The sequence below is a fragment of the Mesoplodon densirostris genome, chromosome 2 (genome assembly GCF_025265405.1).
Source record: "Mesoplodon densirostris isolate mMesDen1 chromosome 2, mMesDen1 primary haplotype, whole genome shotgun sequence".
Classification (NCBI taxonomy): Eukaryota; Metazoa; Chordata; class Mammalia; order Artiodactyla; family Ziphiidae; genus Mesoplodon; species Mesoplodon densirostris.
In genome coordinates, this window is record NC_082662.1 from 5,719,887 (window position 1) to 5,735,718 (window position 15,832).

At 43.7% G+C, this 15,832-nt stretch overlaps 1 protein-coding gene across 3 annotated transcripts in view; it reads left to right on the forward strand.

Annotated features, from left to right (window-relative positions):
• Positions 1 to 15,832, forward strand: part of CAMTA1 (calmodulin binding transcription activator 1) — an 899,418-nt gene that overhangs the window by 868,330 nt on the left and 15,256 nt on the right. For 2 of the 3 annotated variants that reach the window (XM_060088901.1, XM_060088903.1), the window contains exons 2-9: positions 355 to 506; positions 3,763 to 3,959; positions 4,351 to 4,429; positions 4,680 to 4,995; positions 5,435 to 5,958; positions 10,484 to 10,671; positions 11,195 to 11,441; positions 13,203 to 13,274. In XM_060088901.1, the coding sequence (XP_059944884.1) occupies positions 369 to 506; positions 3,763 to 3,959; positions 4,351 to 4,429; positions 4,680 to 4,995; positions 5,435 to 5,958; positions 10,484 to 10,671; positions 11,195 to 11,441; positions 13,203 to 13,274 (1,761 nt within the window). In that variant the 5' untranslated portion in view covers positions 355 to 368. Of the gene's footprint in view, positions 1 to 354; positions 507 to 3,762; positions 3,960 to 4,350; positions 4,430 to 4,679; positions 4,996 to 5,434; positions 5,959 to 10,483; positions 10,672 to 11,194; positions 11,442 to 13,202; positions 13,275 to 14,796; positions 14,818 to 15,832 lie in introns of all 3 variants that reach the window. The other variant, XM_060088900.1, reaches the window with a different exon arrangement.

Below are 15,832 nucleotides of genomic sequence, written 5' to 3' on the forward strand. Positions count from 1 at the left end.
TTAAATTGTATTCATTTCATTTGTTTGCTCTAGGGGCCTGTCAACCAGATCTCTCTTCAAGGTTTCCACTGGGGAATTTGCCAAAGAAATGAGGTCCAGGAACCTGAAACCAGGACCTTGACAAAAAGGGGTTTTCTGTTCCTTTCGCTGAGAACTTCGGGCTGCTGTCGAGGCTGCGGTCTTATGTGAAGTGTCAGGGTCACTACCGCGCTGGAGAAATCCAGCCTGGACAAAGCCCGGTGATTCGGTTGGGCCGGTGGCCATCTTGGATGCCCGTCCTGCAGGCTCGCCTAGGCCACGTGTCAATGGCCCTTCTTCCAGAACACAACCTCACTCTTCCTTGTTCTGCCCTAGATAACCAGTTCAGGATGTCCATCCTGGAGCGACTGGAGCAGATGGAAAGGAGGATGGCTGAGATGACCGGGTCCCAACAGCACAAGCAGGGGAGCGGAGGAGGGAGCAGCGGAGGGGGCAGCGGGAGTGGGAACGGAGGAGGCCAAGCTCAGGTACGAGTCTGCGCGGACTGTCGCCTTTCATGGTGTCTGATGTTTTCTTGATGTGCAAGGCTGTCGATCACAAGTCCCTTCTCTGCTGCTGCTGGCACCCTTCCTGGAAGAGGCGAAAGGCAGGGGGGTGCTTTGTAGTCCCTGTGTTTCTGAGTATCCAACTCTGTGTGTTAGGGAAGAGGCCTTGGACTGTGAGGCTTCTCAGTGGTTCACCTTCCTAAGCCTTGAGTCACTTACTGATCTCAGAAATCACTGCAGTCACCTGCCAGCGGGAGGGCGGGTATCCAGTGACGGAACAGAGGCCAAGAGATGACTCAGATTCGCTGGGCTGAGTTCAATTAGAGCCTATTTTGTGTTTTGTGTTCTATCTTTATCTTAAGTATAAATAGAAAACATAATTGTTTTATAAGGGCCCAGAGAAACTGTTTCTGTAATTTTTCAGTGCAGAATAGTAGAACATTATACATTCTGTCGTTGTTACAAATGCTTTTTCATCAGTTCCGTGATGAATGCATTATTATTGTCAGGTACAGGGAAATCATCAAATATTATTTTAGAGTCCCATTAGTCTTGAAGGCTTTATGTCAATTTCATTTAGGAGCTTCATTTTGGGGAAGTTTCCTAGGCAGAAATTATTTTTCAGGAGGCCCTAGAATAAAATTTTTTAATTAATTTATTTATTTATTTTTTTTTTTTTTTGGCTTTGTTGGGTCTTCATTGCTGCGCGCGGGCTCTCTCTAGTTGCGGCGAGCGGGGGCTACTCTTTGTTGCAGTGCGTGGGCTTCTCATTGCGGTGGCTTCTCTTGTTGCGGAGCACGGGCTCTAGGAGCGTGGGCTCCGTAGTTGTGGCGCACAGGCTTAGTTGCTCTGTGGCATGTGAGATCTTCCCGGACCAGGGATTAAACCCGTTTTCCCCTGCGTTGGCAGGCGGATTCTTAACCCCTGCGCCACCAGGGAAGTCCCCTAGAATGAATTTAAAGGGACTGATGGTGTTTCTTACCTCCACCACTGAGACATCACCTAAAAACCTCAGATAATTCCCCCTCTTTCTCTTCAAGATGAATGTTGATTTTTTTCTGAACAATTATATTTTAAAGTGAACATTTGGAGTTTTATGATCCTTGTAAATATCAAGTATTAGTAATATTTTTAATAATAGATGAAACACATCTATTTCATCACAATAGATGAAAACAAAGCATACGGTACCACACCCCCGAAACTAACCTTTTTCCGGGAGTTTCCTTCTTATTTCTCTCCTATCTTCAGAAATCAATGGAAAAGGAAAGACTTGGCACAAAGTAAAATATTAAGGCTTCCTGTCCGCCGGATACTACTGCTTTATAAAAAGAAGTAAACGTTATTTACTGTCTATCTCACGGCTAAAATAAGAGATTCCCATGAAATCCTTTTTCTTTCACCAACAAAGCCTGCATAAAGGGAATGGAGAGTAGTGTCATTTTATAGCTCACCTATCTGGCAACTGGCCTATTGTCTGATCCCATATTAACTGCTATTGAATACTCTTTCATCAGTTTAAGCTGGCTTCAATAAATATCTGTGTCCACCTTATGTGATAGAGATGGAGCTATTTTTGTTAATGCAAACAAATTCCCTCTTTGCTCACTACCCAGTGACTTCCGTGTGCCCCTGAATGTGTCTGTCTGGTGTGTATAGAGCAGCTGTGCCTGGGCCTTTCGAGTCAAGGTCATTCTGCTGCAGGTCGGGGTTGCCCGACTGTGCTCCTCTAAACGTGTCATGACAGTTCTAGCGAGGGTGACATTAACCATCCTCTGCCTTTTTATTTTTGCAGCCATTTTTTTTTCCAGATTTCAAATCAAAAAACAATGAAGAGCAACAGTGTTTCTGTAGCAATTGAATTTCATGGGGTTTGTAACTGGACAAAATACCTTTAAAATAATACCAGAGAGGAGAATTAGACCAGAAGGGCCATTTATTCGGGGTGGAGCGGTGGGGGGTGGGGGTGAAACGTAAAAGTGCTAGAGCAGAGACTCAGATAAGCTGTTGAGGTTCCTAACTTTGATTTAATTTTTCTTCTTTCACAACCTCCTTTTACAAAAAAGAGAAGAAAGCCAGGTGGCTAACATGAGTGAATTTCTCTTTCTCGTGTTCCTCTGTGGTTAGCAAGAACACTTAAATTTCGAGGCCTCTCATGCCTTCCCCAGTGTCCTTTTTGCTTTATATAAAGGACTGGATTATTACTGGATTTTTTAAAATCTGTTTTTTCAATTGAGATAAAATTGACATATAATATCATATTAGTTTCGGGTGCACAACATGATGATTCAGTATTTGTATCCATTTTGCCAAATCATCACCATGACAAGCCTAGTTAACATCCATCATCACACATAGTTACAATTTTTTTTTTCCTTGTGATGAGAACTTTTAAGATCTGCTCTCTTAGCAACTTTCCAGTATGCAGTGCAGTCTTATGAACTATAGTTGCCGTGCTGTACATTGCATCCCCAGGACTTATTTGTTTTATAACTGGAAGTTTATACCTTTTGACCCCCTTCACCCATTTTTCCCACCTCCTCCCCCCACCTCTGGCAACTATCAGGCTGTTCTCTGTATCTGTGAAGTCAGGAGGCTTCTGTGTGTGTGTGTGTGTGTTTTAAGATTCCGCATATAAGTGGCATCATACAGTGTTTGTCTTTCTCTGACTTATTTCACTTAATGTAACGCCCTCAAGGTCCATCCATGTTGTTGCAAATGTATTACTGGATATTTCTAAGTGCTTCTTTAGGGAGAAAAATCCCCATCTAAGTGACTTAATTCTCCTTCAGAAGGAGCAGGGGAATCAAAAGCTCCAGGCAGCCGGTGGTGGAAGCACACGTTACCCTGCCTTGCTCTCCCCTGACAGTTTACTGCCTGCACTGTTTCCTTCAGCTGGGAGGCTGGGGCCACATTTTCTGTTCGTTTCTTTTTTAGCAGTATATACTTTCCCTGAGCTGGATCGCACGAAGCTCGCAATCAGAGCGTCAGCTGCAGCAGACGGACTCTGATGTCCTTAGAGTTACAGAAAATTGCTGTGTGCCCGGCTGCGGACATGTGCCGCTGAGCTGGACGCGGCACGTTCTGTTCTCCCTTTCGAGATGTCTTATTTTCAGCTTCATGCTTCCCGTTTTCCGCTGCAAATCATAATGCGCTGGTTTCCCACCCCGGCATCCGAATGCTGACTTGGTACAGGGCCTTTGGTCCTCCGATCGGAACACGTGCCATTTCATTACAGTGCGCATCTGGCCCCGGGACCCTGGGGAGCTGCTTTGAGAGCCGCGTGGTTGTCGTGTGCGAGAAGATGATGAGCCGGGCCTGCTGGGCAAAGTCCAAGCATCTGATCCACTCAAAGACTTTCCGTGGAATGACTCTCCTCCACCTGGCCGCAGCCCAGGGTTACGCTACCCTCATCCAGACCCTGATCAAATGGCGGTAAGGCTGGGGCCAGACGGCCGCTGTCATCCTCACCCCTCAGCAGGCCTTTCCTCTTAGGGTGTCCACTGGTGGAGGGAAATCTGGCCATTCGGGGAGCATGGTAGCCTGAGAGCAAAGGGCTCTCTTTGTGGAAAGTTCCAAGAAGTTCTATGAACTTCTGCCCGAGAAGTCCTGAGTGAGATGCTGAACTAAACATTGGACTTTTTATTTCCCCTGGGCCTCTGGCAAAACGGAGAGCCCAGAGCACCCTAGGGAGTCTGGGGCTCTATTTCTTCACACCAGGAATGTGAGTCGCCCAGTTTGGTTTCATCTCTGTGGGTTTCATAACGTTCTGGTATTTTTTAACGTGGATTCATTGTGCAGTAATTTCTGGTGCTGTTCGTTCCAGCACAAAGCATGCAGATAGCATTGATTTGGAACTGGAGGTTGACCCCTTGAATGTGGACCACTTCTCCTGTACTCCTCTGGTAAGAAATGAGTTCATTTATTCCCCGAACTGTTCTTCTAGGCTGGCATAAGGATGTGCTTGGTTCCCTTTGTATTATCCCTCATTGAACGTACGACATGTATCAGAGCTACTTTGTCATGGGAACGTTTTATGGCCCCATTGAGATCGGTGCCGAGGACCAATGTGTCGGTTGGCAGCAATGGCAAAAGTCAAATATGTTTTTTAACTCGTATTGAGGAAGCTCACTTTGTCTCTCTTTTTTTTTTCAGATGTGGGCATGTGCTCTCGGGCACTTAGAAGCAGCTGTCGTGCTGTACAAGTGGGACCGTCGGGCTATCTCTATTCCGGACTCTCTAGGAAGGCTGCCTTTGGGAATTGCCAGGTCAAGGGGTCATGTGAAATTAGCAGAGTGTCTGGAGCACCTGCAGAGGGACGAGCAGGCTCAGCTTGGACAGAACCCCAGAATCCACTGTCCTGCAAGTGAGGAACCCAGTGCAGAGAGCTGGATGACCCAGTGGCACAGTGAAACAATCCACTCCCCAGAAATACCCAAAGGAGTCACTGTCATTGCAAGTACCAATCCAGGTAAACATTTCAAATGATTACATCTCAGAACTTGGCAGATTTCCCTTTTGCTGTCATGCAGCTACCCTCAAAAAAGTCCATAGGATATTCACATACATTTAAGGGTTTGGGGTTTTTTTTTGGTTTTTTTTTTAGTGTTTCTAATTTTCCTTTTAGTTATTAGAATGCCTAGTGCTTCCCCCGGCCCATCCCACCCCAAAACTGCAGAAAGTAGCAAAAAAAAAAAAAAAAATCTATGTTCATGCAAGAAAGAACTACAGATTTTGGAGGAGGATTATCTGAATATAGTATATGCTGCTGGGGAATATTGAAATGTTAGGGACATGTCTTGAGTTCTGGCTTTGCACTTTGTGTCTCTCAGGCATAGAGAAAGTGTTAATTCTTTAGGATTCCTAATTGTATCGCCTATCCTGACTGTCCTTTCTACTGTACTTTTCAGAGCTGAGAAGACCTCGGTCTGAACCCTCTAATTACTCCAGCAGTGAGAGCCACAAAGATTATCCAGCTCCCAAAAAGCATAAATTGAGCCCTGAGTACTTCCAGGCGAGGCAGGAGAAGCTGCTTTCCACTGCACTGAGTCTGGAACAGCCAAATATCAGGAAGCAGAGCCCTAGTTCTAAGCAGTCTGTCCCCGAGACAATCAGCCCCAGTGAAGGAGTGAGGGACTACAGCCGGGAAATCTCCCCTCCCACTCCAGAGACTGCAGGATTCCAAGCCTCTGGATCTCAGCCGGTAGTAAAGTGGAATTCCAAAGATCTTTACATTGGTGTGTCTACAGTACAGGTGACTGGAAGTCCGAAGGGGACCAGTGTAGGAAAGGATGCAACACCTTCACAGGTGCGTCCACGGGAACCAGTGAGTGTCCTGATGATGGCTCACAGAGAGGTGGTGAACACAGAGCTGGGGTCCTACCGTGATAGTGCAGAAAGTGAGGAGTGCTCACAACCCATGGATGATATACAGGTGAGCGTGGGGAAGGTACACCTGCAGAGGCTGGTCCATCCGTCCTAGCTTCCTTGGTCTTTACTGCCAATTTCCAGAGGTCATGTCATCTTCTCACCAGTGAAAGGTTCGAAGTCTGGGCTTATATATCAGAATTTTGGAGTGTCTTCTTTACTTGGGCCACATTTTCACTTGTGAGTCAAGCATTGTGAACAGGGCCTAAATTCCAGGGACCCAGATCTCAGTAGAGCCTTGTACTAGCTCCTCAAAACTCCTACAATAAGTCTTTTGCTTCCTCCTTGCATCCAGGGTGACTGATTTTGCTGTTTTAAGTACTAGTTAGAGTCACGGCCTGATAATGGCTAAAACAGGAGGCCTGTGGGTAGAATTGGAATGATGTAAGTGATTTGATAAGCACAGCAAGCGTCTAGTTCTTGTAAAGGCATATTTCATCTGAGGCTCTCATGAGGTGCAGTGGAATATCCCTAAAGCTGATAATTGACTACTTTTATAATAAATCCAGGATCCTTTTAGAGCATCACAGTTGTTATAGATTAAGAGAATACATACTGAAGTAAATTTGAGGTTAGGCTCTTAAACAAGCAAATTCCATTCATTAAAATATACTCTATGGGGAGGACAAAATGAGCATCCTCAAAACATGTGTCTGACTTCCTCTCTTTCCCTCTTCCCATTGATAGAATCCAAAACAAATACAAAAGGAGAAAACTCCCATAAGAAATTCACGAGGGCACCTGTGCCTGTAGAAATAATGGGGATCTCGTATCCCAGACAGCATTCCTAGATAGGTCTGGTTGCTAAAACACTCCTGTTCATTGCATCCCAGGGGACCCTTCCTACCAGCCCCCACTGTTTAGCACAGGACAAGAATCATGCACACTTAAGAGTATGTTTCCATCCCTGGTGAGTGGTGGGCGCCCCGCTACTGATCTACCAACCACTACCATTGTGGGGAGGCCTTCCTCAGGAAATCAAATAATATTTGAGATGAGGGGTTGGCACATTTTTTCTGGAAAGGGCCAAATAGTAAATATTTCAGGCTTTGTGGGCAATACAGACTTCGTCATGACTATTCAGTCTGCCTTTGTAGCACAAAAGCAGCCTTAGACAATATTAAACAAATGAGTTGGCCATGTGCCAATAAAACTTTATTTACACAAATAGTTAGCTAGCTGGGTTTGACCTGCCATAGTTAAAGCCCTGTTTTAAACAATTTCTGATGGAGCCCATACTAGATATTAATTCTGAGCAATCTAGAACAATATTGATAAATATAAACATATAATAATAAATCACCAGACTATGAAAATCAGCAGCTTAAAAGAGGGGAACTAAGATGAGCATCTAGAACAGTACTGTCCACCAGAACTTTCTGCAGTGATGGAAACATTCTATGTCTGCCCTGTCCAATATGGTAGCCAGTGGCCATGAGTGGTACTGAGCACTGGAAATGTATTCAGTGTGAATCGGGAATTGAATTTCTGATTTTACTTAAGTTTAATTAAGTTTGAATAGCCATTGGATAGCACAGCTTTAGAGTAACTGGCCCTTACTGAAACAGTTGATGCAGGAAATAGAAAATAACCTAAAAAAAATCTACTTTATATTTTCACAGAAACTTCAGAGAATATTTTACTAATTTAAGAGCACATACCTATGAAAAAAGCAGCAGTCTAAAGAAGCATTTTAGCCAAATGAAAAAATTAACAATTAAAATTAATGAAATAATTCAAGAAATGGCAAGCCAGAGTTCCTGCAGGAGTGAACAGTAAAACCAGTAATACTGATATCTCTGAATAATTATTGATAGTGTGGTTGCATGATAAGCAATTCTTTAAATAAAAGAAGAATAATGTTTCAAAAAGTAACCTAGAACTAAGATTCTAAGTTGTTTTAACGAAACCAGGGAGGTAGGGAAAGGAAGGTAAAGTGTATTAAAGCAGTTCCCCTGTCCAGGGAAAATCAAAGTTTGTTCCAATTATGATATTGATAGATACGTGTAGCCTGAAATATGCTTGTTAGAAATGTCAAGTTAATAGGTAGTGTAAAAACAGGCTACAGAATTTCTATGTCATATAAAGGGGAAAAAAGAAAATTTGGCCCATTCAGGAAAAGTTCAGTAATGGTAATAAAGAAAAAAGCAACAACAGAAATAATACTCTATAACATAATATTATAGGAATATTTTCAAACGTGACTTATTCCCACTTTGGAAACTGTTAATTCTATTAAAATATTCTCAGATTGGGTTAAAAAAAAAAAAGGAAGCAAAATATACCATATACTGCTTGTAAAAGAATTAAAATGAAATGAAACAGAAAGAGTGAAAATGATGTGATAGGTAAAGATATAACAGACAAATGAAAATAAAAAGAAAAAAGATAAAAAGTACAGGTAAGGCAAATAGTATATATATATATAATTTGTCAAAACGATATGACTGTAATGAGCCATTATGCACCTAACAACATAGCTTCTAAATATTAAAGCAAGTAAAGATGAAGAAGTGTGGAACCATAACTATAATCATAATGTGAGACTAACACAACTGTTTCAAAATTTGTCAGCTCTAGTATGAAGAGGATATGAAAATATTGACAATACAATTAGAAAGTTTGACTATGTATATTTAATATATGATATATATAATTATGTAGATGTATGAATACACATAGTAAATATACATATCAGTGTTCTTTTTAGACATCCAAGACCATTTATGAAAACTGCTCATATTCTAGGACCCAAAGAGAATTTAAATAAAAACCCAACATCATTTGAATAAAAAACCTGAAAGTCATTTAAATTCCATTGCCTTTTGTAGCTATCACAATGAAAAATCAGCTACTTGGTTTCTCAGAATGTTGCATTTATTATGATATTAAGGTGTTCTTACACTGACACGTGTTTATATGATAGAGGATTTGGGAGAGGAGTGACTACAGATAGTTATAACCTTCAGTCTCTAGAAATTCCACTTTTTAATACTTTCATGAAAAAAAAATCAAGGTAGGACTTACCTCCTCCTGTTTGGCTCACAAACCAAGAAAGCCAATATAGAAGGAAAAGAAAAACTGTGATATTTTTTCCTTAAATGTTTTCATTTTTATTCCTGTCACAATAATTCTTGTTCTTCATTGAATATTTAGAAAATTACCTAAGATAAGTGTTTTTAAGAGTTTTATTGAGGTGTAATTTACATACCATAAAATTCACTCACTTTAAGTGTCCAGTGTAATGAACTCTTGTGAATTTATACACCTGTGCAATCATCGCAGTCCCATTTAGAACACTTCCATCACACCCCAAAAGTTCCCTGTGCCCCTTTGCAGTCACCCTCTGTTCCCATACCAGCCCTGGGCAACCACTGATCTGATTTCTCTCCCCCAGAATTTTGCTTTTTCTAGAAATGTTGTATAAATGGAATCATAAACTGTCATACTCTGTGTCTGGCTTCTTTCACTTAGCATAATGTTTTTCAGGTTCACGCATGTTGTAAGATAAGCATTTTGTCATTTTTGTATAGATCCTTTCAGAACATTTTCAATTCACTTCAAAACTTAAACTGCTATATTTCAACTTCCATTTTCAAGAGATGTGCAAGGAAACTTTTAAAAACAAAGTCATATCTCTGATTCTGACCAAATATATCTACTCCAGACTAGTTTTGAGGATTCCTAAATGTATCCATTAGGAATGTGTTTTGGGTGCAGGTATCAGCAACCTAACTCCAGTGGTTTAATAAGAAAATGACTTATTTTTCTCATAGAAGTCCAGACGTTCCGTTGCTCAATAATGCCGTCCGGGACCAGGATTTTTTCTGGATTTTATGTTCTTTTGCCTTTCCTCTTCGTGCTTGTTGCTTTGTTGTTGTAATGTGGCTTCTGGAGCTCATCTGTAGTCAGAGCAGGAAGAGGAGGGGAAAGGGCCAGGTGCATCGATAACCTTTCATCAGGAAAGCAAAAGCTTTGCCCAGAGCCCACCCAGCAGACTTCTGTGCAGTCTCCTGTCCAGAAGTGGGTCACGGATCCTCCCCCTGTTGGTGCACGGAAGGTGGGAAACCAAGAAGGGGATTAGGACAGTTGGCTTGTATCCATCACGAGCTGTCCCCTGGATGTTGGCCCATTGCTGCTGTCTACAAAACTGGGGTTCTCTGGGCAAGGCAAAATGGGGTGATGGTGGTCAGGTAACCCGTAGTGTCACTACAATAATATGATCAGGACTGCCCAGTCCTAGCATCCTTAACTGGTTGATCCTAGCTGAGAGTAGAAAGTAGGCACAAGCCAGATGTTCTCAAAGACTTAAGGTTTGGGACCAAACTGTGATGTGGAGGTAATCAGATCTGGGATCTCAGCATATTCAGGTGGATCGGAAAACCTTACGATGAGATGGGAGGGCACTGGACTGAGGTGTAAGCCCGCCCTCTCTCCTGTCTTTCTTTCCAAGGTTGGGGGAGTGGGGGTAGGCCTGGATAACCTCTAAGGTGCCACCCTAACCTGAGTGTTCTGTGACCTCTGGGCCCCAGGTGAACATGATGACCTTGGCAGAGCACATCATCGAAGCCACCCCTGAGCGGATCAAGCAGGAGAACTTTGTGCCCACGGAGTCCCCGGCATTGGAGAGGACGGACGCGGCCACCATCAGCAGTACAATGAGCTGGCTGGCCGGTTACCTAGCTGACGTAGACCATCTGCCAAATGCCGCCCAGATCAGGTCAGTAGTGCTTGTGGGCCACTCCCCAGGGCAGGTTCCTGGGTTTACGTGGAGGCTCCGGAGGCCCACTGGATCTGAGGAGTTCCATGTAATGAATGCCGTTGTCAAGGAAGGAAGGAAGCGTTAAGACGAGTTCCATGGCCTCTTCCAAGGCCCCCTCATGTCCTCACCTCTCCCATGATTTTTCTTCCCACATCAGAGTGCAGGAGATAATGTATCCTGGTGTTCCCCCGCCAGTTCAACTGAAGTTTCACGATTGGATAGTGGACTCAGTGGATTTAGTACTTAGCACAGTACTAAACTCATAACAGGTGCTCAGTGTGAAGTTACTAACTGAAGGACATTCAGAGTCTGCTTAGCAGCTCTCTGGACTGAGTGGAAGGCATATCCCTCATGGTCCACAGTAGGTACCATCTTGTCCACATGGTCCACAGTAGGTACCATCTTGTCTCGTTGACCAGCGTGCAATGGATCATGCAAACCAATCACCAGCCTCTCTCCCCTGTGTCTCCTCTTGTTTCAGAAGTGCATATAACGAGCCTCTAACCCCTTCTTCTAATACCAGCCTGAGCCCTGTAGGCTCACCATGCAGTGAAATAGCTTTCGAGAAACCCAGCCTTCCCTCCACCGCAGACTGGTCTGAATTCCTGAGTGCGTCTACCAGTGAGAAGGTGGAGAATGAATTTGCTCAGCTGACTCTGTCTGATCACGAACAGAGAGAACTCTATGAAGCAGCCAGGCTTGTCCAGACAGCTTTCCGGAAATACAAGGTAAAAGACAACAGAGTCCTGATGTGGTGACACTCTCAAGATCGGGAAAAGTCAGAGTCGTTCAAACTAAAACATACGCTGTTTCTTTTTTTTTCTTCTGAATTGATAGAATTGTTATTGGACATTATTAATTAGGTCCCATGAGATTATTAATAATTGTCAGAAGATTTAGTGAAATAAAACTGACTAGTGTGATGGTTGTCACCATCTGAACTTACTCTTGGTACCAATAATGGATATTTATTATCTAATTAATATAAAGTAAGTTGACACCTCTGCCACAGGAATGTATGACCTAGAACAGGGGTTTCTAGCTGGAGGCCTGGTGACTGATTGTCCTGAAATTTTATGGTAAAGTGCATTTTTGGTGGGAAAGGGCCCAGAGCCTTCCACAGTTTCTCAGAGGAGTCTTTGACTTCCCTAAGAAGGTGTTACGAGCCATCAATCATTGATCCAAAAGTAGAGGACTCGGACTTCCCTGGTAGCGCAGTGGTTAAGAATCCACCTGCCAATGCAGTGGACACAGGTTCGAGCCCTCGTCCAGGAAGATCCCACATGCCACAGAGCAACTAAGCCCGTGCGCCACAACTACTGAGCCCGCATGCCACGACTACTGAAGCCCGTGCGCCTAGAGCCCGTGCTCTGCAACAAGAGAAGCCACCACAGTGAGAAGCCTGCGCACCACAATGAAGAGTAGCCCCCACTCGCTGCAACTAGAGAAAGCCCGCGCGCAGCAATGAAGACCCAACGCAGCCAAAAATAAATAAATTAATTAATTAACATTTAAGAATCTGCCTGCCGGGCTTCCCTGGTGGCGCAGTGGTTGAGAATCTGCCTGCCAATGCAGGGGACACGGGTTTGAGCCCTGGTCTGGGAAGATCCCACATGCCGTGAAGCAACTAGGCCCGTGAGCCACAACTACTGAACCTGCGCGTCTGGAGCCTGCGCTCCGCAACAGTGAGAGGCCCGCGCACCATGATGAAGAGTGGCCCCCGCTTGCCGCAACTGGAGAAAGCCCTCGCACAGAAATGAAGACCCAACACAGACAAAAATAAATAAATTAATTAACTAAAAACAAACAAAAAAAGAAGCTGCCTGCCAATGCAGGGGACATGGGTTCGAACCCTGGTCCGGGAAGATCCCCCATGCCGCGGAGCAACTAAGCCCGTGCGCCACAACTACTGAGCCTGCACTCTCGAGCCCGAGAGCCACAACCACGGAGCCTATGTGCCACAACTACCGAAGCCCGTGCACCTAGAGCCTGTGCTCTGCAGCAGGAGAAGCCACCGCAATGAGAAGCCCGTGCACCACAACGAAGAGTAGCCCCCGCTCCCCACAACTAGAGAAAACCCGAGCGCAGCAACAAAGACCCAACGCGGTCAAAAATAAAGAAATAAATAAATAAAAACAAAAGTAGAGGACTTGGTTTTATCTTAGGAAAGAGAGCAGAGAGCGGGAATGTACAAGGACCAATAGTGCAATACCTAATTCTTTCAATACTTTGAAAATGAATATTGTTTTAGGCCTCCTAACATCCACATATGATGGTTCTATTTAGAAGCAGGAATAATCAGAGAGTTATTCTGTAAATTCATTTTTTAAATTTATCTCGATTCTAACTTATCACTGCATTTTGGTAAACCTCTGGTCTCAGTTCTGAGAAAGTCAGTTAAATGAGTCATGATTCCATTTAAGTCTTGGGACAGTTGCATTTTTTATACTACATCATTATTTCTTTTCTTGCCTCACTTTCCCTTGAAGGGCCGACCCTTGAGGGAGCAGCAGGAAGTGGCAGCAGCTGTCATTCAGCGTTGTTACAGAAAATATAAACAGGTGAGCCAGCTTCTGGGTCACCAGGGGAACGTGCCTTATTCACACAGCATCCAAACAGGCCTGGGGGGTCTGGTGTGTGGTTTGGCAAAGAGCACAACATCCAGTGCCTGATCCAAAGACTGACTTTGAATTGCCTTGATTAAAAACCAAAGGGAAGTGTTCCAGAAGGGAAAAAAACAAAAACAAGCCATCAGAAAGCCACCGGCAACTAATGCCGCAAAATAAATTTTGTTCAGATCGTTGGCCTCTTAGTGGTGTCACATGCCTGCAGCATTGGTCTGATACTGAGGAAGTTATTTGTGTCTGAAATAAGGCTCTGTGTCTCAGTCATTTTACCTATAAACTAATTAGTAATTAAAGAACTCCAGGGAATTTAATATGGTGATTGGAGTAGGTAAATCCTAAGTGTTATCGTTGACCTTGAATTATACACATTACATAATCCTGAGCAGCTTTTCCTTTTGGCTTCTTCTTATCCAATTTAAAATGAAGAACTGTAAAAATCTGAAGAAGCCCGGAATATCTTAAACTGTTTTGTATTCCAGACTGTTTTGTATTCCTTAGTTAAGTGTTGCAGGAAGAGTATCTGAGTTACTCTTTTGTGCAGTATTGCTATTTCTGAAACTACCTGCAAGGTCATGTAGCTCCCCTCAGTGGGGAAGAGAGCACCTGGTACGTCCTGGATCTTTTAGGCTCATCATCTCATTTTCTCCTTACAAAAATATCTGAAGTAAACAATTTTATTTCCATTTTGCAGATGAAGAAGCTGAGGCTCAGAGAGATTAAGTAAATATTAGACCTTTCTAACCACCTAGGTGGTGATAAAATGTTAAAAATTGCCGAATTGAGTTCTGACCGGTTCATACAATAAAGCTCGGTCCTGTCAGTAGATTCTAGAACCTTTTATTAGGTTGTGCTTTCGGTAGGTCTTACATTTTTATTTAAGGAATAATAAATGCTGAGATGTATACCAGCCACACAGAAATCCAGGATTCTGTTCTCTTGTTATTTCTAGCATTTGTCTGATTCAGGTTGCCATGTTCTCAAGTTTCTTTAGGATTAAGCTCTAATGGTGAGGGGCGGGGAACCTCTTTAGCTTATAGCCATTGAGTTCATGATCCCAGGAAATGAAGGTTTATTGTGTAAACGCTGACACCACAGTCCCTGTAGCCCCAGAGCAGGGAACCATCCTGGCTTGTTGTTAGCCCGAGCAATACTCAGAATCAAAGTTTCAAGTCTGTGATTTCAGCAGGTATTTATTCCAAAATGTGAGTTTGGTTGTTTTTTTTTTAATCCCCTCCCAAAGAAGTGTTGGCTACAACCAGAAAGATGGAAGGCATTTTAAAAAAAATACTGACAAATATAAGACAAGTATTTTGGAAGATGGAAGGCATGAAGATAGCCAGGTTGCCTTTTTTCCTTTTTTTTTTTTTTTTGTTGGGAGTTTCATTGGTTCTGGTTTTTCATTTCCTTCTATTCGGCAATCTAACATTAATCTTGTATTTTCTGTTTCTCCCCCAAGCTGACATGGATAGCCTTGAAGGTAATGATACACCCAAGTCCTCTCACAAACCATTCCACCAGAGTCACACACTTCACACCCATCACCAACTACAAGAAGGGGCCATTAAGATGGCACGGTCATTCCGTAGGCATACCCCCCTCGCCCAGCCACCTCACCACAGCACATCTATCCTCTGGGGACCACGTGGTGATGCCGTTGCAGTGGGTTTCAGCAGTAACAGTCATTGGACATTTTCTTGGCCAGTGTCCATCTAAACAATCCATCCAAAACAATTGCCGTGAACCCTGTGAGCCACTGAAGATATTTCCCTTTTTCCCATCGTGCTTCACCATGGCCCGGGAGGTTCTGACTATGCAGAGCGCACGGGTCAAGGCGATGGAAACGCCGTAGGATGCAGCATTCTTGTCTTAAAAGACTTTTGGCCAAATGAAAATGTCAGGCGGGTCAGATAAGACTAAAGAGGATTCTTGCAGAAGGGCCCTGTGTCTGTTTCCTTTCCTCACTCCACCTCGTACATGCAGAGAGATACTTAGGCACAGGGATTTTCTGAGGAATACTTGTCCCTCTGATGGTAAGTCACCTTCTTGTGAGCAAAGCGCTTCTCTGTGACTTCTTGTCCCCAGACTTGTAGTCTATGTCGTTAGCAATCTGGACATAGTCTTTTTTAAAATCTGGAGAGCTCTGCATTTTTCCTGCCTGGACTCTAATAGGGAAGAGGACCCATCCTCCCCGCCCCGTGCCTTCATGCCTCACTTTCCATCTCTGCGGCAAGCTGGCCGGAGGGTGCTGGGCCTGGCTCCCAAGCCGTCCCCGGCTCCGGGGCCGCTTTCCAAGTTTCATGGCTTCACCCCACTGTCGGTCTTATGAGCGTTAATCTTTTGCAGGTTAAAATGGCTTAAAGGTGTCAGCGTTTCATGATAAGCCTTGTATTTGGGACCTTGTAACTCAGAAATTTGTCGAGTGGAATGCTAGTTAGAAATCAGATGCTGACTGCTAAGTAGATTTGTGCTTGGCAGGAATTGGGAGGCATCCA